This window comes from Pristiophorus japonicus, chromosome 12 (genome assembly GCF_044704955.1).
Source record: "Pristiophorus japonicus isolate sPriJap1 chromosome 12, sPriJap1.hap1, whole genome shotgun sequence".
Taxonomy (NCBI): domain Eukaryota; kingdom Metazoa; phylum Chordata; class Chondrichthyes; family Pristiophoridae; genus Pristiophorus; species Pristiophorus japonicus.
This window is the reverse complement of record NC_091988.1, coordinates 189,988,890-190,008,747: the sequence shown is the minus strand read 5'-3', so window position 1 is coordinate 190,008,747 and position 19,858 is coordinate 189,988,890. Positions and strand designations below refer to the sequence as shown.

The 19,858-nt window shown below is 45.8% G+C and overlaps 1 protein-coding gene across 5 annotated transcripts in view; it reads right to left on the bottom strand.

Moving 5' to 3' along the window:
* LOC139277617 (protein phosphatase 1 regulatory inhibitor subunit 16B-like) overlaps positions 1 to 19,858 on the bottom strand; it is a 172,179-nt gene that overhangs the window by 8,222 nt on the left and 144,099 nt on the right. For all 5 annotated transcript variants that reach the window (XM_070896324.1, XM_070896323.1, XM_070896325.1 and 2 more), the window contains 4 exons: positions 17,588 to 17,713; positions 13,932 to 14,007; positions 9,860 to 9,989; positions 1,688 to 1,847 (listed from right to left, as the gene is read on the bottom strand). In XM_070896324.1, coding sequence (XP_070752425.1) covers positions 1,688 to 1,847; positions 9,860 to 9,989; positions 13,932 to 14,007; positions 17,588 to 17,713 — 492 coding nt within the window. The remainder of the gene's footprint in view (positions 1 to 1,687; positions 1,848 to 9,859; positions 9,990 to 13,931; positions 14,008 to 17,587; positions 17,714 to 19,858) is intronic.

Below are 19,858 nucleotides of genomic sequence, written 5' to 3'. Positions count from 1 at the left end.
GCCTCCCACGTTCTACACTACGTAAACTTGAGGTCATCCAAAACTCGGCTGCCCGTGTCCTAACTCACACCAAGTCCCGTTCACCTATCACCCCTGTGGTCGCTGACCTACATTAGAGCCTGGTTAAGCAATGCCTCGATTTTCATATTCTCACACTTGTTTTCAAATCCCTCCATGGCCTCACCCCCTCCCTTTCCCTGTATACTCCTCCAGTCCCACAACCCCCCCGCACGCCACCCTGAGATATCTGCACTCCTCTAATTCTGCCCTTGAGCATCCCTGACTATAATCGCTCAACCATTGGTGGCTGTGCCTTCTGTTGCCTAGGCCCCAAGCTCTGGAATTCCCTGCCTAAACCTCTCCCACTCTCTACCTCTCTTTTAAGACGCTCCTTAAAACCTACCTCTTTGACCAAGCTTTTGGTCGCCTGCCTTAATTTGTCCTTATATGGCTCAATGTCAAATTTTGTCTTCGAATTCTCCTGCGAAGTGCCTTGGGGTGTTTTATTACGTTAAAAGTGCTATATAAATACAAGTTGTTGTTGGTTTGTCTTGTGGTTGCTTGCCACCTAGTGGCAGGGCTGAGAATCACATGGCACAGACCAATACCCACTCACCAATTCAAAGCCTGCTGGAACATATAAAGTGAACATAAGGCTGAATTTCAAACGGTGCCACAAGAGTTCTGAACTCACGCTCAAAAAAAGTAATGTTACCCCTTACTGTCAAATCTTCATTAACCCAGAGTGACGTTTTGACGTCACTTCCTTAGTCTGGGGGCACTGTACTATTCCCAACTTGCTTGGGATCAGCTACTCAGCAGACTGGAGATCAAAGCTCGGACATTTCTCCTTCTGGAGAGCTTAGCACCGCACTAGACATGGAGTTGTTTGGAGGAGCGCATTACTGATTTTGGTTTGTCACCTTACACTGATTCAGCTGCCAGTCAGTAGCCTGGGACTGTGCACAACAGATCTTAATTTGTTAAATGTATTTAAAGAAAGAAAGACTTGCATTTATATGACCACCGGACATCTCAAAGCGCTTTACAGCCAATGAAGTACTCTTGAAGTGTAGTCACTATTGCAATGTGGGAAACACAGCAACCAATTTGTGCACAGCAAGCTCCCACAAACTGCAATGTGATAATGACTAGATAATCTGTTTTTGTTATGTTTATTGAGGGATAAACATTGGCCTGGACACCGGGGATAACTCGCCTTCTCTTCTTTGAAATAGAATCATGGAATCTTTTACGCCCACCTGAGAGAGCAGACGGGGCCTCGGTTTAACGTCTCAGCCGAAAGATGGATGAATTTTGTTCTCTTTTACACACATATTTGGGGACGATTTTAACTCCCCCCCTCGGCCTGGCAGAAACCCGGATGGGGGGGGCAGTTAAAATAGAGCGGGGGATTTATCCACTTCTTTCCCACCGCGACATGGCCAACTATTGTTTAAATTGCAGTCGGCTGGTTAGGTCCTCGTTAAATGCGCAGATCAGGCTCCGGTGATGTAATCAGGGCCCGATGTGCCATTTTAACATAAGACACATTCGGGCGGGGGAAAAGAGCAGGGCAGTGGTAAACCTGTCGGGAATAGCAGCCGCGGCTATCTGAGCGGTCAGACACGTCTCATCCTGAAAGACGGCACCTCTGACAGGTGAATAGTTTAGTTTAAGTCTTTACCGGGGTCACATTCTCCTGGTCTTTGGACGATTCCTTGTCTTCTCCATCGCTGCTCAGGATTTCCTTCCGCCCCATCTGCTGCCAGATAATCGCTTCCTGCTCACACTCCTTCCTGTACAAATTATTCCGGTCCGTTACGCTTGCTCTCCGCACTACTGTCCTGAAAGGAAACAGGATACCTGCATCACTGCTAGCACAAAACTTCCCATTGTAATATCCTGGATCTACACTAATTGTGTGAACTCGAGAATAGATATTGCACTCACTGGGACTAATCCAGAGATTCCCACAGGACACAAGCCTCATGTTTTTATTTTGCTTCCCTCACTTGAAGTGACATTATTTGTATGAATTTTGTTCTCAAGGTGACGTACCTTAATGCTGGAAAATGAAATATTTTCCATTTCAGGAAGATGGTCACAAATAAATCCAACAGGGAATTTTCAGGTTATTAAGGGGAACAGATAGGGTAGATCGAGAGAGACTATTTTCTGTTGGTTGGGGAGTCTAGGACTAGGGAGCAGAGTCTAAAATTTAGAGCCAGACCTTTCAGGAGTGAAATTAGGGAACACTTCTACACACAAAGGGTGGCAGAAGTTTGGAACTCTCTTCCACAAACAACAATTGGTGCTAGATCAATTGTTCATTTTAAATCGGAGATTGATAGCTATTTGTTAACCAAAGGTATTAAGGGATATGGGCCAAAGATCAACCATGATCTCACTGAATGGTACAACAGGTTTGAGGGGCTCAATGGCTTACTCCTGTTCTTATGTTCCTAGAAACTTCTTTACCCAGAGAGTGGTTAGAGTGTGGAATTCACTGCCACAAGTAGTAGAGGCAGATAAGTTTAAAGGAAAGATGAATAAACACACGAGGGAGAAAGGAATAGACGGGTATGTTGATAGGTTTACATGAAGAGGGGTGGGAGGTGGCTCGTGTGGAGCATAAACGCCGGCATGGACCTGTTGGGCCGAATGGCCGGTTTCTGTGCTGTAAATACTTTGTAATTCTATGTATTTAGTGGCCCCTACTGGAAAGTACATGTATGTGGCCATTGAGTGAGTGGGGATTGAATTGGATCGGTGATGGCCCAACCCAGTGTCATCACCGTCACTAAGTACTCCTGCTCACATGCAGAACAGTTAGATACAGATTAAAACACACTCTTTACTCTTCCCAACAACATGCCTTAGCCTCACTCATAGGACAACAATCTCCTGCGTGACATTTTCCATATCCCACTGCACCATCCTACGGCCTGTTTGAGAAATGTAATTTTTACATTACACACAGAGGCTTGTTAGGATATGGATTGCTCTACCAGAAACAGTGGTGGAAGCTGTGGTGAGCTGTGGCTCAGTGGGTTGTACACTCACCTCTGAGTCAAATGGTTACATAAGAACATATGATGTGATTGGGATTACGGAGACGTGGCTCCAGGATGATCAGGGCTGGGAACTCAACATTCAGGGGTATTCAACATTCAGGAAGGATAGAATAAAAGGAAAAGGAGGTGGGGTAGCATTGCTGGTTAAAGAGGAGATTAATGCAATAGTTAGGAAAGACATTAGCTTGGATGATGTGGAATCTATATGGGTAGAGCTGCAGAACACCAAAGGGCAAAAAACGTTAGTAGGAGTTGTGTACAGACCTCCAAACAGTAATAGGGATGTTGGGGAGGGCATCAAACAGGAAATTAGGGGTGCATGCAATAAAGGTGTAGCAGTTATAATGGGTGACTTTAATATGCACATAGATTGGGCTAGCCAAACTGGAAGCAATACGGTGGAGGAGGATTTCCTGGAGTGCATAAGGGATGGTTTTCTAGACCAATATGTTGAGGAACCAACTAGGGGGGAGGCCATCTTAGACTGGGTGTTGTGTAATGAGAGAGGATTAATTAGCAATCTCATTGTGCGAGGCCCCTTGGGGAAGAGTGACCATAATATGGTGGAATTCTGCATTAGGATGGAGAATGAAACAGTAATTTCAGAGACCATGGTCCAGAACTTAAAGGGTAACTTTGAAGGTATGAGGCGTGAATTGGCTAGGATAGATTGGCGAATGATACTTAGGGGGTTGACTGTGGATGGGCAATGGCAGACATTTAGAGACCGCATGGATGAAGTACAACAATTGTACATTCCTGTCTGGCGTAAAAATAAAAAGGGGAAGGTGGCTCAACCGTGGCTATCTAGGGAAATCAGGGATAGTATTAAAGCCAAGGAAGTGGCATACAAATTGGCCAGAAATAGCAGCGAACCTGGGGACTGGGAGAAATTTAGAACTCAGCAGAGGAGGACAAAGGGTTTGATTAGGACAGGGAAAATGGAGTACGAGAAGAAGCTTGCAGGGAACATTAAGGCGGATTGCAAAAGTTTCTATAGGTATGTAAAGAGAAAAAGGTTGGTGAAGACAAACGTAGGTCCACTGCAGTCAGAATCAGGGGAAGTCATAACGGGGAACAAAGAAATGGCGGACCAATTGAACAAGTACTTTGGTTCGGTATTCACTAAGGAGGATACAAACAACCTTCCGGATATAAAAGGGGTCAGAGGGTCTAGTAAGGAGGGGGAACTGAGGGAAATCTTTATTAGTCGGGAAATTGTTTTGGGGAAATTGATGGGATTGAAGGCCGATAAATCCCCAGGGCCTGATGGATTGCATCCTAGAGTACTTAAGGAGGTGGCCTTGGAAATAGCGGATGCATTGACAGTCATTTTCCAACATTCCATTGACTCTGGATCAGTTCCTATGGAGTGGAGGGTAGCCAATGTAACCCCACTTTTTAAAAAAGGAGGGAGAGAGAAAACAGGGAATTATAGACCGGTCAGCCTGACCTCAGTAGTGGGTAAAATGATGGAATCAATTATTAAGGATGTCATAGCAGTGCATCTGGAAAATGGTGACATGATAGGTCCAAGTCAGCATGGATTTGTGAAAGGGAAATCATGCTTGACAAATCTTCTGGAATTTTTTGAGGATGTTTCCAGTAAAGTGGACAAAGGAGAACCAGTTGATGTGGTATATTTGGACTTTCAGAAGGCTTTCGACAAGGTCCCACACAAGAGATTAATGTGCAAAGTTAAAGCACATGGGATTGGGGGTAGTGTGCTGATGTGGATTGAGAACTGGTTGTCAGACAGGAAGCAAAGAGTAGGAGTAAACGGGTACTTTTCAGAATGGCAGGCAGTGACTAGTGGAGTGCCGCAAGGTTCTGTGCTGGGGCCCCAGCTGTTTACATTGTACATTAATGATTTAGACGAGGGGATTAAATGCAGTATCTCCAAATTTGCAGATGATACTAAGTTGGGTGGCAGTGTGAGCTGCGAGGAGGATGCTATTAGGCTGCAGAGTGACTTGGATAGGTTAGGTGAGTGGGCAAATGCATGGCAGATGAAGTATAATGTGGATAAATGTGAGGTTATCCACTTTGGTGGTAAAAACAGAGAGACAGACTATTATCTGAATGGTGACAGATTAGGAAAAGGGAAGGTGCAACGAGACCTGGGTGTCATGGTACATCAGTCATTGAAGGTTGGCATGCAGGTACAGCAGGCGGTTAAGAAAGCAAATGGCATGTTGGCCTTCATAGCGAGGGGATTTGAATACAGGGGCAGGGAGGTGTTGCTACAGTTGTACAGGGCCTTGGTGAGGCCACACCTGGAGTATTGTGTACAGTTTTGGTCTCCTAACTTGAGGAAGGACATTCTTGCTATTGAGGGAGTGCAGCGAAGGTTCACCAGACTGATTCCCGGGATGGCGGGACTGACCTATCAAGAAAGATTGGATCAACTGGGCTTGTATTCACTGGAGTTCAGAAGAATGAGAGGGGATCTCATAGAAACGTTTAAAATTCTGACGGGTTTAGACAGGTTAGATGCAGAAAGAATGTTCCCAATGTTGGGGAAGTCCAGAACCAGGGGTCACAGTCTGAGGATAAGGGGTAAGCCATTTAGGACCGAGATGAGGAGAAACTTCTTCACCCAGAGAGTGGTGAACCTGTGGAATTCTCTACCACAGAAAGTAGTTGAGGCCAATTCACTAAATATATTCAAAAGGGAGTTAGATGAAGTCCTTACTACTCGGGGGATCAAGGGTTATGGCGAGAAAGCAGGAAGGGGGTACTGAAGTTTCATGTTCAGCCATGAACTCATTGAATGGCGGTGCAGGCTAGAAGGGCTGAATGGCCTACTCCTGCACCTATTTTCTATGTTTCTATGTTTCTATAAGAAATAGGAGCAGGAGTAGGCCATACGGCCCCTCGAGCCTGCTCCGCCATTTTAAATGATCATGGCTGATCCGATCATGGACTCAGCTCCACTTCCCTGCCCGCTCCCCATAACCCTTTATCCCCTTATCGTTTAAGAAACTGTCTATCTCTGTCTTAAATTTATTCAATGTCCCAGCTTCCACAGGTCTCTGAGGTGGCAAATTCCACAGATTTGCAACCCTCAGAGAGAAGAAATTTCTCCTCATCTCTGTTTTAAATGGACGGCCCCTTATTCTAAGATTATGCTCCCTAGTTCTAGACTTCCCCATCAGTGGAAACATTCTCTCTGAATCCATCTTGTCAAGCCCCCTCATAATCTTATACGTTTCGATAAGATCACCTCTCAATCTTCTGAATTCCAATGAGTAGAGGCCCAACCTACTCAACCTTTCCTCATAAGTCAACCCCCTCATCCCCGGAATCAACCTCGTGAACCTTCTCTAAACTGCCTCCAAAGCAAGTATATCCTTTCGTAAATATGGAAACCAAAACTGCACAGTATTCCAGGTGTGGCCTCACCAATACCCTGAATAACTGCAGCAGACGTCCCTGCTTTTATACTCCATCCTATTTGCAATAAAGGCCAAGATTCCATTGGCCTTCCTGATCACTTGCTGTACCTGCATAGTAACCTTTTGTGTTTCATGCACAAGTACCCCCAGGTCCCGCTGTACTGCAGCACTTTGCAATCTTTCTCCATTTAAATAATAACTTGCTCTTTGATTTTGTCTGCCAAAGTGCATGACCTCACACTTTCCAACATTATACTCCATCTGCCAAATGTTTGCCCACTCACTTAGCCTGTCTATGTCCTTTTGCAGATTTTCTCTGTCCTCCTCACACATTGCTTTTCCTCCCATCTTTGTATCGTCAGCAAACTTGGCTACGTTACACTCAGTCCCTTCTTCCAAGTCGTTAATATAGATTGTAAATAGTTGGGGTCCCAGCACTGATCCCTGCGGCACCCCACTAGTTACTGGTTGTCAACCCGAGAATGAACCATTCTCTGTTTTCTGTTCGTTAGCCAATCCTCTATCTATGCTAATATATTACCCCCAACCCAGTGAACTTTTTATCTTGTACAGTAACCTTTTATGTGGCACCTTGTCAAATGCCTTCTGGAAGTCCAAATACACCACATCCACTGGTTCCCCTTTATCCACCCTGTTAGTTACATCCTCAAAGAATTCCAGCAAATTTGTCAAACATGGCTTCCCCTTCATAAATCCATGGTTGTAGGCCCACACCAGAGACTTGAGTACATAAATCTAGGCTGACGCTCCAGTGCAGTGCTGAGGGAGTGCTGCGCTGTCGGAGGTGCCATCTTTCAGGTGCGACGTTAAACTGAGGCCCCGTCTGCTCTCTCAGATGGACATAAAAGATCCCATGGCACTATTTTGAAGAAGAGCAGGGGAGTTACCCCCGGTGTTCTGGCCAATATTTATCCCTCAAGCAACATCACTGAACCAGATTATCACACTGCTGTTTGTGGGATCTTGCTGTGTGCATTTGGCTGCCGCGTTTCCTACATTACAACAGTGACTACACTTCAAAAAGTATTTCATTGGCTGTAAAGCGCATTGGGACATCCGGTGGTCATGAAAGTACAAATGCAAGTCTTTCTTTCTAGAATTCATAGCAGCTTTTAAAAAGAAAGTGGATAAGCATATGAAAAGGACAACCTAACAGTACCATGCCCAGGTGGCCACTCCTTTTGTGAGACGGTGAGTGTTGGGAAGCTGTTTGACTGTGAAGAGCATCACGGTCAAGCAAAATCCCGTCCACCCATACACACATCGCAGGACAGGTCATTCGGTGACGACCTGCTTTTCTTCGCCTCTGTTTCTGCAGTCTGGGACCGAGGCTAATTGTAGCGTCCCCCATTGCTCAGCATACAGACACTGAATGGCTCCTTGAGTGATGGACCAGAGGGCCTCCTCCACCCATGGAACTTGGAGAAAATAAATTAAAATAAAAAAGGAAGACTTGCATTTATATAGCGCCTTTCACAAACTCAGGATGTCCCAAAGCACTTTACAGACAGTGAAAAAAATGCAGCAGCCAATTTGCACACAGCAAGGTCCCACAACCAGCAATGAGTTAATAATTAGATCATTTGTTTTTAATGATGTTGGTTGAGGGATAAATATTGGCCAGGACACTGGGAAGAATTTCCCTGCTACTCTTCGAATAATGCCATGGAATCTTTAACATCCTCCTGATAGAGCAGAAAGAGCCTCGATTTAACATCTCATCGGACAGTGCAGTGCGTCCCTCAGCCTAGAGTTTTCTGCTCAAGTCTCTGGAGTGGGACTACGAACCCACAACTCTGGGGTGAGAGTGCTACCCACTGAGCCACGGCTAACAATTAAAAAGTCAATAAATGCAACAGCGAGAGATCACTTAGAGAAAAATCGGATGCAGTGTGACATCACAGAGCGGAAAGCTATCAGCCTGTCCAACGCCAACCTGACAGGAGGGGAAGCCAGTTGCTTTGCTGCAGGAAGGAGGGGAAATGAGAGGGAGCATCAACCTCAGGCTGCTTCTGACATACAATCTGGTAGCTAATTTAACAGAGTCCTGAAGCCTTGCTATCAGAGTCAAGGATTTTCCAAGGAGACACAATTTCAACAAAAGGGAGAAGCATAATTTAAAGAGGGAGCAAAACCATTCACCTTCCCTCGGGTATGATAAAGTAAAACCTGAATATCAGTAAGTTAAATCCTGAATATTATTTTAAAATCGAGCCAATTAAAGGGTCCAGAAAAGTGATTAAAAACCCACAAACAAGACGCAATTTCCTCATGGAAACACCACCAGCTCCAAGTTTGCCTCCAAGTCACACACCATCCCGACTTGGAAATATATCACCGTTCCTTCCTCGTCAAAACCCTGGAACTCCCTCCCTAACAGCACTGTGGGAGTACCCTCACCACACGGGCTGCAGCAGTTCAAGAAGGCAGCTCACCACCACCTTCTTGAGGGCAATTAGGGACGGGCAATAAATGCTGGCCTTGCCAGCGACGCACACATCCCGTGAACGAATAAAAAAAGGTGCATCGAGTGATAGATGTCTGGAATGATGTGTCAGGGAAAGTAGCAGAGAATGATATAAAGGCGGTCAAGACACAGTTGCTAGGCTGAGAACTAGAGTACGAGAGGGACGAGCTTAGAACATAATAACTTAGGAAATAGGAGCAGGAGCAGGTCATTCAGCCCCTCGAGCCTGCTCCGCCATTCAATAAGATCATGGCTGATCTTCTGCCTCAACTCCACTTTCCTGTACTGACCCATATCCCTTGATTCCCTTAATATCCAAAAGTCTATTGATCTCAGTCTTGAATATACCCAATGACTGAGCCTCCAGCTCTCTGGGGTAGAGAATTGCAAAGATTCAAAGAAATTTCTCCTCATCTCAGTCCTAAATGGCCGACCCCTTATTCTGAGACTGTGACACCTGGTTCTATACTCACCAGCCAGGGGAAACATTCTCCCTGCATCTACCCGTCAAGCCCTCTAGGAATTTTGTTACGCCTAACTTCCGTTTCTTGTTTTTGGCTTTTCTTGTGTTCCCCTAAAGCAACGGAGGGCGATGTCTGGCTCTCGCAATGCCATTAGGAGGCACAAGCCAACCATCCACCCACTCACTCCTGCTTTGAGAGGATCCATCTTGATCAAGACGATTAGGGATTCTGAAGCAGTGGTAGGTGTTCACCGCCAGCAATCAACGTAACTCAGGGCCATTTTCATACAATAAATAAGGACAAACTGAGGCCCAGGAAATGGGAAAATCCAGGATGACTGAAGAACCCAAAAAACGGTGACGTGCAGTTTAATGATCTGACTGAGCATTGCCATGCGCAAGAGATTTCATTAGAAGGCGTGCCTGTACTGACCCCCGGCTTCCAGCACTGGAGGTCCTCCTGCTGAGGGATGACTTGTGCTTGCCCTGCGACTTCAGGATGCTTTCATGTTTGTGTTTGAGTTGTCGAAGCAAAACCTTGAACTCTTCGTCGTCACAGAGATCTGCAATGGAAAATTAACATTAGCCCATTTCAGACCAGTACAGCACAGCCCTGGACCATTTAAAGGCTTGTCTCTTAGGGGAACGGTAGCATAATGGTTATGTTACTGGGTTAGTACTCCAGAGACCTGAACTAATAATCCAGAGACAGGAGTTCAAATCCCACCACGGCAGCTGGGGGAATTTAAATTCAGTTAATTAAATATCTCTGGAATTTAAAAAAAAAAGCTAGTATCAGTACTAATAACCATGAAACTACTGGATTGTTGTAAAAACCTAACTGGTTCACTAATATCCTTCAGGGAAAGAAATCTGCTGTCCTTTTCCGGTCTGGCCTATATGTGACTCCAGACCCAAAGCAATATGGTTGACTCTTAACTGCTCTCTAAAATGGCCTAGAAAGCCACTCAGTTGTATCAAACTGTAACAATGAAGTCAGCACTGTGGGAGTACCTTCACCACAAGGACTGCAGTGGTTCAAGAAGGCGACTCACCATCATCTTCTCAAGGGCAATGAGGGATGGGCAATAAATGCTGTCCTTGCCAGCGACGCCCACATCCCACATAACGAATAAAAAATCTCAAATGTTCTCCTTTCTACTTGTGCCGTGGCTCAGTGAGCAGCAGTCTTGCCTCTGAGTCAGCAGGTCGTGGGTTTGTGTCCCACTAGAGATTTCGGCCGATATAATCTAGGCTGACACTCCGAGGGAGTGCTGCACTGTCGGAGGTGCCGTCTTTTGGATGAGACATTAAACCGAGGCCCCGTCTGCTCTCTCAGGTGGACGTAAAAGATCCCATGGCACTATTTCGAAGAAAAGCAAGGGAGTTATCCCCGGTGTCCAGGCCAATGTTTATCCCTCAATCAACATAACAAAAACAGATTATCTGGTCATTATCACATTGCTGTTTGTGGCAGCTTGCTATGCACAACTTGGCTGCCACGTTTCCTATATTACAACAGTGACTACACTTCAAAAAGTACTTCATTGGTTGTAAAGTTTTTTGGGATGTTGTGAGGTCATGAAAGACGCTATATGCTTTCTTTATCTTTCAGATCTTCCCCGTTATATTTCTGTATAATTTTGAAGACTTTTGTTTGAACAGTAAAGTGCTGTTTTCATCGAGGGAGCTTGCTGGGAAGAGTTACCCAGCTCAACAGTATGAAAGGCCCTTTTACAATATTGCCCAATGACAGTGAAATCCTGGGAGAGCAACATTCGGTAACTTTCTTGCAGTCACACCAAGGTCTTCTTAAAATATACATCAATATCCAGAAAAATCTGAAAGCCAGCAGAAAAGATGGAGGTGTTAGACTTTTATAACTGATTTTCAAAAATGACATTGAGGATGGATACACTGAGGATAATCCAGGCTGACACTCCAGTGCAGAGCCAAGGGATATGTCATTTCTTGGATGAGACGTTAAACCGAGGCCCCATCTGGATTTAAAAGATCCCATGGCACTATTTCAAAGAAGAGCAGGAGCGTTCTCTCCGGTGTCCTGGCCAATATTTATCCCTCAACCAACATCACTATAAACAGATTATATGGTCATTTACCTTATTGCTGTTTGTGGGACTTTGCTGTGCGCAAATTGGCTGTAAAGCGCTTTGACCGTCCTGAGGTCATGAAAGATGTTATATAAATGTAGTTCTTTGTTTCTTTCCATGATTTACACTTGGAAGCATTGTTGACTGTGCAAAACCAGTGTGTTGGGATTTCATGGAATTGCAATAATATAACAGCATTTGATCACGGCCAAGGCATCACCCGCCCCGGTCCCTGATTAATTGCGGTACCTCTGTCGATGTTAATTCAGCTTCTGTACAGAGTAAACTCCTCCAAGGCTGCTTCTCTGGTAATATTCACAGAAAGACAGGTTGCTGAGGCCAAGACAGTATAAAGAGGTGGCTCCCTCAATCTGTCCATTGAGACCAGATTACAGTTCTAAGATACGATATAATCAGGAAAGAAATTGTGGGTGTCGGGACTTTTCAATAAATGAGCCATCTGTGCAGGATTACCGGCTGGCTGCTTTTGCATTGGACAATCCGTTTTTTCAGTGGGCTGTCTTGAAATGCTTAACTTGTAGTCCAGACACAAGAAGCCAGTTTTTTCTTTAAAAAAAAACTAAAATCCTTTCTCTCCCCCTTGTTCATTGTGCATTTGTGCAAATCGCTCAGTAACAAAACCAGCTGCATTCAAAACCATGTCCCTGTCCTAATTGAAAACAAATGCTGCTAATAATTTTCTGGTTCTTTCTAAGGCTGCAGGCTGGAGGAAGGAGCCAAGATATATTCAAAAAAGAGCATAGTGTGGTTTGCTCAGTTATAAACATTCATTCCCTCCACCACCGGCGCACCGTGGCTACAGTGTGTACCATCCACAAGTTGCACTGCAGCAACTTGCCAAGGCTTCTTCGACAGCACCTCCCAAACCTGTGACCTCTACCGCATAGAAGGACCAGGGCAGCAGGCGTATGGGAGCACCATCACCTCCAAGTGCCCCCCCCAAGTCACACACCATCCTGACTTGGAAGTATATCGCCATTCCTTCATCGTCGCTGGGTCAAAATCCTGGAACTCCCTCCCTAACAGCACTGTGGGAGTACCTTCACCACACGGACTGCAGCGGTTCAAGAAGGCGGCTCACCACCACCTTCTCAGGGCAATTAGGGATGGGCAATAAATGCTGGCCTTGCCAACGATGCCCACATCCCATGAACAAATAAAAAAAAGTGTATATGACCAGCAGTTAATTTAAATTTAGCTGATGGTTATTCAACACTGGAGGATTATTTGAGAGTGTGGCCTGTTCAAATCATTGAGTTCATTTGGAGTTTTCAAAGAGACATATCAGGCCAGTTGGCTCCTACTGATTATAAATAGGCAAGAATAACTACGTATATAAAGGTTAACTATAAAATAATAGTTTAGCATATATATTGCAAACATTCATTGTTTTCAACAACTTACATTTATATAGCACATTTAATATAGTAAAACATCCCAAGGCGCTTAACAAGAGCGATAGCAATAAATAACATTTCTGACACCGAGCCACAGAAGGAGCTATCAGGAAAGATGACCAGAAGCTTGATCAAACAGGTATATTTTAAAGAGCATTTTAAAAGAGGAGAGAGGCGGAGAGGTTTAGGGGCGAATTCCAGAGTTTAGGGTCCGGGCAGCTGAAAGCACGATGGCCAATGGTAGAGTGATTTAAATTGAGGATACGCAAGAGGCCAGAATTGGAAGAGCACAGAGATCTTGAAGGCATGCAGGGCTGGAGGAGATTACAGAGATAGTAGCCTTTAACATAGCGATTGTAAATAATTATGTATTGTATGAGTTATTTATTCATTGGTTCATCTTTTGTTCGACAAAGTCACTCAATTAATTCTGGAATTAGGCCCTATGTTTTGACATTCTGTGCTAGTTGCAGGCTTTAGAAAGATACTCTGGAGGCATGGGATAGATTAAATAGCTGAAGAAAATTTTAAAGCAAAGTCTTCTGTTTGTTATCCTGGGCACCTTACCAGAAATTCTCTGAAAAGCAGGACCAATAAAAATACTTGCAAGGGTGTGAGAAGCTAAACACACCTATGAGATTGGTCTAAACTACAAAAGCTGATGTATCCAGAATAAGGGCAGAAAAGACCCAAAAATGTGAGAGAGATATTACTGATATTTTCAATGAATTTTCAATGGAAGCAACAGAAGGGATTGATCGCTATGATTGGTCAATAACTCCATTATCGTTGTATTGTGCGATGACCAGGTTGGTAAGAAAGTGAACTAGATGGATCCCAGTCTTTTATTGTCGAGCAATTCCCTCATTCCTATGGAAACACGAGCATTAAAGCCCTGGTCCCTTTCCCTGCCCCAGCCTTAACCTGTCCCTTGTTGGGCAAGGCAAATGGCGCCAATCTTACATCTGTGACTAACCAATTGGCGTTTCTTTCAGGTGCGTCTTGGCATTGAGACTCGCGCCGTGAGCTGTCAGCAGTTCTGCAATTTGCATCTGCAAAGAAAAGGAAACAAAATGTTTGCGTTGTGATAGTTGGATAACAAGAAAACCTATCCTTCCTCCATCTCAACCCTTCAAAACAGAACTGTTCAGTTACCCTTTGGGTGGCGTGAAAAGAAATGAGGTGTTATTTTTCCTCACACTTACCACATTTTGACTGTTCCGTTGATAGTTATTAAGCAAGCCACTTTAAAAGGAACCCATTTTAGGCTGTGTTGTGTTCCTCAAGACAAGCACAAATGCTGGACGAAAATCACTGGGCACAGGCATCCTCTCCCCTAACCCCAATTACAAAAAAAAGTGTAAATCAGTGAGTGTGAATGAGAAACGATTTGGTCCATTTGAATATTATACTCAAGTTATCAAATTATGTTATCAAGAATTTATTTTTAATTGACAGGTAAGTGAGTATGACTAATTTGAGTGTCAGTCGTGGCTCAGTGGGTAGCACCCTCGCCTCTGAATCAGAAGGTTGTGGGACTTGAGCACATGAATCCAAGCTGACACTCCCAGTGCAGTGCTGAGGGAGTGCTGCACTGTCAAAGGTGCCGCCTTTCAGATCAGACATTAAAACCGAAGCCCCGTTTGCCCCCTCAGGTGGACGTAAAAGATCCCATGGCACTATTTCGAAGAAGAGCAGGGGAGTTACCCCCGGTGTCATGGGCCAATATTTATCCTTCAATCAACATCACTAAGACAGATTATCTGGTCATTAGCACATTGCTGTTTTTGGGAGTTTGCTGTGCGCAATTTGGCTGCCGTGTTTCCTACATCCCAACAGTGACTACACTTCAAAAAGTACTTCGTTGGCTGTAAAGCGCTTTGGGACATCCGGAGGTTATGAATGGCGCTATATAAATGCAAGTCTTTTTTCTTTAATTGATTTTTTTACACTTTTATGTCAAAATGGTACAAATGAACATTTGTCTTTTCCAAATTCACAAAGGCAACGGGATCAGTTAAGAAATTCAATTTCTGCTTGCTCTTATCAGTCCTAAAATATTCCAGGAAATCTGCCCTTGCTGGGATTTACCAGGGGAGGGAGTCACTGCACATTACACACAAAGAAGCAGAATTACTGCGGGTTTGAAATCTGCGCACATTTTGTTGAGACACAAAATACAGCAACAGCTTCTTCCTGGTGTGTAACACTGTAATTAGTATTATGGCACAAGAGCATAGCTCTGTAAATGTCTGCATTGTATCATTAGCACTTTAAACTGAAACCAGAACATATAGCTTTTTTTAAATATTCATTTTTGGGTTGTGGGTATCTCTGGCATGACCCAGCATTTATTGCCCATCCCTAGTTTCCCTCGAGGGTGGTGGTGAACCTCCTTCATTTCAGTCCTTGTGGTGAAGGTACTCCCACTGTGCTGTTAGGATTTTGACCCAGCGACGATGAAGGAACGGCGATATATTCCCAAGTCACGATGGTGTGTGACTTGGAAGGGAACTTGGAATTCACACGCACCCACTGCCCCTGTCCTCATAGGTGGTAGTGGACGCGGGTTTTGGAGCTGCTGTTGAAGAAGTCTTGGCGAGTGCACCTTGTAAATGGTACACGCTGTGGCCAAGGTGCGCCGGTGGTGGAGGGAGTGAATGTTTAAAGTGGGCTGCCGATACAACAGACACATAACATCTCGTCTGGAGCTTTACTGATAATATTACTGATGGGAGGGGTCTTAGTAACTTGCGAGCACATGGTTTTACGATGAAACCATGAGCTCCAATTCCCAGGGTTGCCCATCACTCAGACCGGCTGAATCAGCTTGGGAAAATCCCAAAGCTGCCCATCACTCGGATTCATTGCCTGAATTGGGGGAATTCTAGCATTTTCCAGTCAGGTTCCAACCTGAGAGTGAGCCATTCCACTTGAGGGGGCAGATACACTGGCACTGCCCATCTTTGCCCACCCTGTTGGATGACTGGACAGGAGCACTGATCTACATGGTGCTGCTCTTCCAAAAGGAGGAAAAAGTATGGCGGAGAATGGCTTGCAGGACAAGACTGGGCCTAATGGAGGAAGAGTTTGAAAATCTAACAGTCACCTATATTGCAGCATTACTGTTGTTCAAAGTTATTACTGTAAGGCCCCCCTCAGTTTTCTCCTGTCGCCTATCCAGATCTCCCGAACCCATGCACCACATTCCAGCTAAAGCCGAGGCCAGGACACTAGTGGTTGACCATCGAACAGTGCTATCCTATCCCTGCTCACGATGAAATGTGCAGCCTTTTGTCATCTTTTGCCCGGATCAGGAAATCATCACACCAGAATCTCACGACTCCAATCTGTGTCCTGCCAGTCCAAAGCTCAACATGTCACACTGCCACTATTCTGGGCTAAATCCGACTGGCATTCGGTCTCACCCTATGGGAACTTTATTGCAACAATCCACATCTTATTCACCTTCACTGGGCTCCTGATCCAAGTGTGACTCCTAAAGGGGTGTGTTCTCACTGAATGCAGCTGAACACATAGTAAAGATGTTTGCCGAGTAGAACTTATTGAAAGTTATTCAAAACTAGGTCCCTGCTGATCAGTATATATATATATATATCATATGATGATTATCGCATACAGTTTTTTGTACAATGTGCTGTCACTGCATTTGGGGAAACTAACCTATTTTTTCCAGCTGTTCTGGCATAAATAGACGGATTCTTTAATTAAGTTGTAGGATTTTCTAGTTATTTGGAGCACTAATTGTCCAGGGATATCATTAAAAGCATCTCAGTTTGAAATATTTCTGACTGAAGTTAACATAGAAGTATTTAGAATATATTACTAAGTCTGAGTCCAGAAGGTTGTTTGCTCAAGTCCCACGAGCACAAAATCTAGACTGACACTCCAGTGCAGTACTAAGGGAGTGCTGCACTGTCGGAGGTGCCGCCTTTCGGATGAGATGTTAAACCGAGGCCCCGTCTGCTCTCTCAGATAGTTGTAAAAGATCCTATGGCACTATTTCTTAGAAGAGTCGGGGGAGTTCTCCCCAGTGTCCTGAGCCAATATTTATCCCTCAACCAACATCACTAAAGCAGATTATCTAGTCATTATCGCATTGCTGTTTGTGGGAGCTTGCTGTGCGCACATTGGCTGTTACGTTTCCTACATTAGAACAGTGACTACAATTCAAAATTACTAAATTGGCTATAAAGAACTTTGGGACGTCGTGGGGTTGTGACTGGCTTATATAAATGCAAATCTTTCTTCTTGCTAAGCAATCATAGGCATCATCATCATAGGCAGTCCCTCGAAATCGAGGAAGACTTGCTTCCACTCTAAAGGTGAGTTCTCAGGTGACTGAACAGTCCAATACGGGAATTACAGTCTCTGTCACAGGTGGGACAGACAGTGGCTGAAGGAAAGGGTGGGTGGGGAGTCTGGTTTGCCGCACGCTCCTTCCGCTGCCTGCGCTTGTTTTCTGCATGCTCTCGGCGACGAGACTTGAGGTGCTCAGTGCTCTCCCGGATGCACTTCCTCCACTCTTTGGCCAAGGCACACTGTACCAGGGCACACTACGCCTGCGCACACACAATGTACTGACGTCCCAAGCTGTAGCGTGACACTGACCTGCCCCCAGCAGGCGGCTGCATGCAGCGGCTCCCAGCCGTCATGGTCCTTCATGTTCACCTTGGCCCCGTGTTCGAGCAGCAGCTCAGCAACCGTGCAGTAACCGTTGGCGGCGACTACATGTAGCTGAGGGAGAGACAGACAAGAGACTTTACACACAAACTGGTCAGTGACCTACAAATCAATATCAAACTGTAGTTTCTAAAAATAAGCCTGACCAACAAGAACTCCTCACCGAAAAAAATACCCAACAGTAAAAGAAGTTGTGTATGTGAGTGGGAGGGCCTGTGTGCCTTGGGACGTTTTACAACGTTAAGAACATAAGAAATAGGAGCAGGAGTAGGCCATTCGGCCCCTTGAGCCTGCTAAAGGTGCTATATAAGAACATAAGAAATAGGAACGGGTGTAGGCCATTTGGCCCCTCAAGCCTGCTCTACTATTTAATATCATGGCTGATCTTCATCACTTTCCCACCCTATCCCCGTATCCTTTGATTCCCTTAGTGCCCAAAAATCTATCAGTCTTGAATATTTTCTACGGCTGAACACCTACAGCCCTCTTGGGGCTCCCCCCCTCTCCAAACCCCACTCCCCTCCTCCTGACCCTCATTCCCCCCTCTCTCTGACCCCACTCCCTGACCCCCATCCCCCCCTCCAAACCCCACTTCCGACCCCGACCCCCATTCCCCCCCTCCAAACCCCACTTCCCAACCCCCATTACCCTCTCTCCAAACCCCACTTCCCGACTGCCGACCCCCATTCCCCCCCCCGACCCCATTCCCCCCCCCTCTCTCTGACCGTACTTCTCTCCCCCGACCCCATTCTTTCCCTCTCTCTCTCTCTCTGATCGCATTAATGTATTGTTGTGTGACTCTGGGGCCAAGTTTCGGTCTGAGTTTTTTTGGAGCAACTGGTTTAGAATGGAGTATCTTAGAAATTGCAATTCTTGGCATTTAGTTTGCTCCAGTTCTCGTCAGTTAGAACAATTTCAGTTTGGAACAGATTTTTTTTTTCCAAAAGTGGGCGTGTCCGGCCACTTACGCCCATTTTGAAAGTTTAGGCAGTGAAAACATACTCCAAACTAACTTAGAATGGAGTAAGTGTAGATTTTTGTACGCTCAGAAAAACCTTGTCTATACCTAGAAAATCAGGCGTAGGTTACAAATCAGGCGTAGGGAATGGGGGGGGGGGGGGTTTAAAGGGAAGTTTACAAACATTAAACACTTCAGTTTTACAAATAATGAGCCATCATCAATAATAAATGATAAATACATCAATAAATCAATCAAAAAAAAAATTTAAAAAAAAAAAATCAATAAATAAAACATTTTCTACTTACCGACTGCAGCACTGGGAGCCCTCCAACAGCGTGCTGGGACGCGCCCCCTACGCCCCCCCCCCGGCCCCCCCAGTGTGTCTCTGTCAGTGTCTCTAGATCTCTGTCTGTCTGTGTGTGTGTCTCTCACTCTCTGTCTGTCAGTGTCTGTGTTTCTGACAGCGAGGGGGGGGAAGAGAGAGGGGGGTGAGAGAGAGAGGGGGGGTGAGAGAGAGAGAGAGAGAGGGGGGGTGAGAGAGAGAGAGAGAGAGAGGGGGATGAGAGAGAGAGTGAGAGAGGGGGATGAGAGAGAGAGTGAGGGGGATGAGAGAGAGAGAGGGGGATGAGAGAGAGAGAGGGGGATGAGAGAGAGAGAGGGGGATGAGAGAGAGAGGGGGGGTGAGAGAGAGAGAGGGGGTGAGAGAGAGAGGGGGGGTGAGAGAGAGAGAGGGGGATGAGAGAGAGAGAGAGGGGGATGAGAGAGAGAGAGAGGGGGATGAGAGGGGGATGAGAGAGAGAGAGAGGGGGATGAGAGAGAGAGAGAGGGGGATGAGAGAGAGAGAGAGGGGGATGAGAGAGAGAGAGGGGGATGAGAGAGAGAGAGGGGGGATGAGAGAGAGAGAGGGGGATGAGAGAGAGAGAGGGGGATGAGAGAGAGGGATGGGGGTGAGAGAAAGGAGGGGGGGTGAGAGAGAGAGGGGGGGGTGAGAGAAGGGAAGGAGAAGGGGGAGGGGGAGAAGGGAGGGAGGGAGAGAAGGGAGGGGAGGGAGGGAGAGAAGGGAGGGGGGGAAGGGGAGGGGGGGAAGGAGAGGGAGGCTGTATGGGCCAGGCCCGGCCAGGCCCAGGCCCCGCACCGGATTTACAGGTAGGTGGCCGGTGGTCGGATCGGGTCCGGGGACCGGTCCGGGGGGGGGGGGGGTCGGGTCCAGGAGCGGGTCGGGAAGCGCAAGTCGGGTG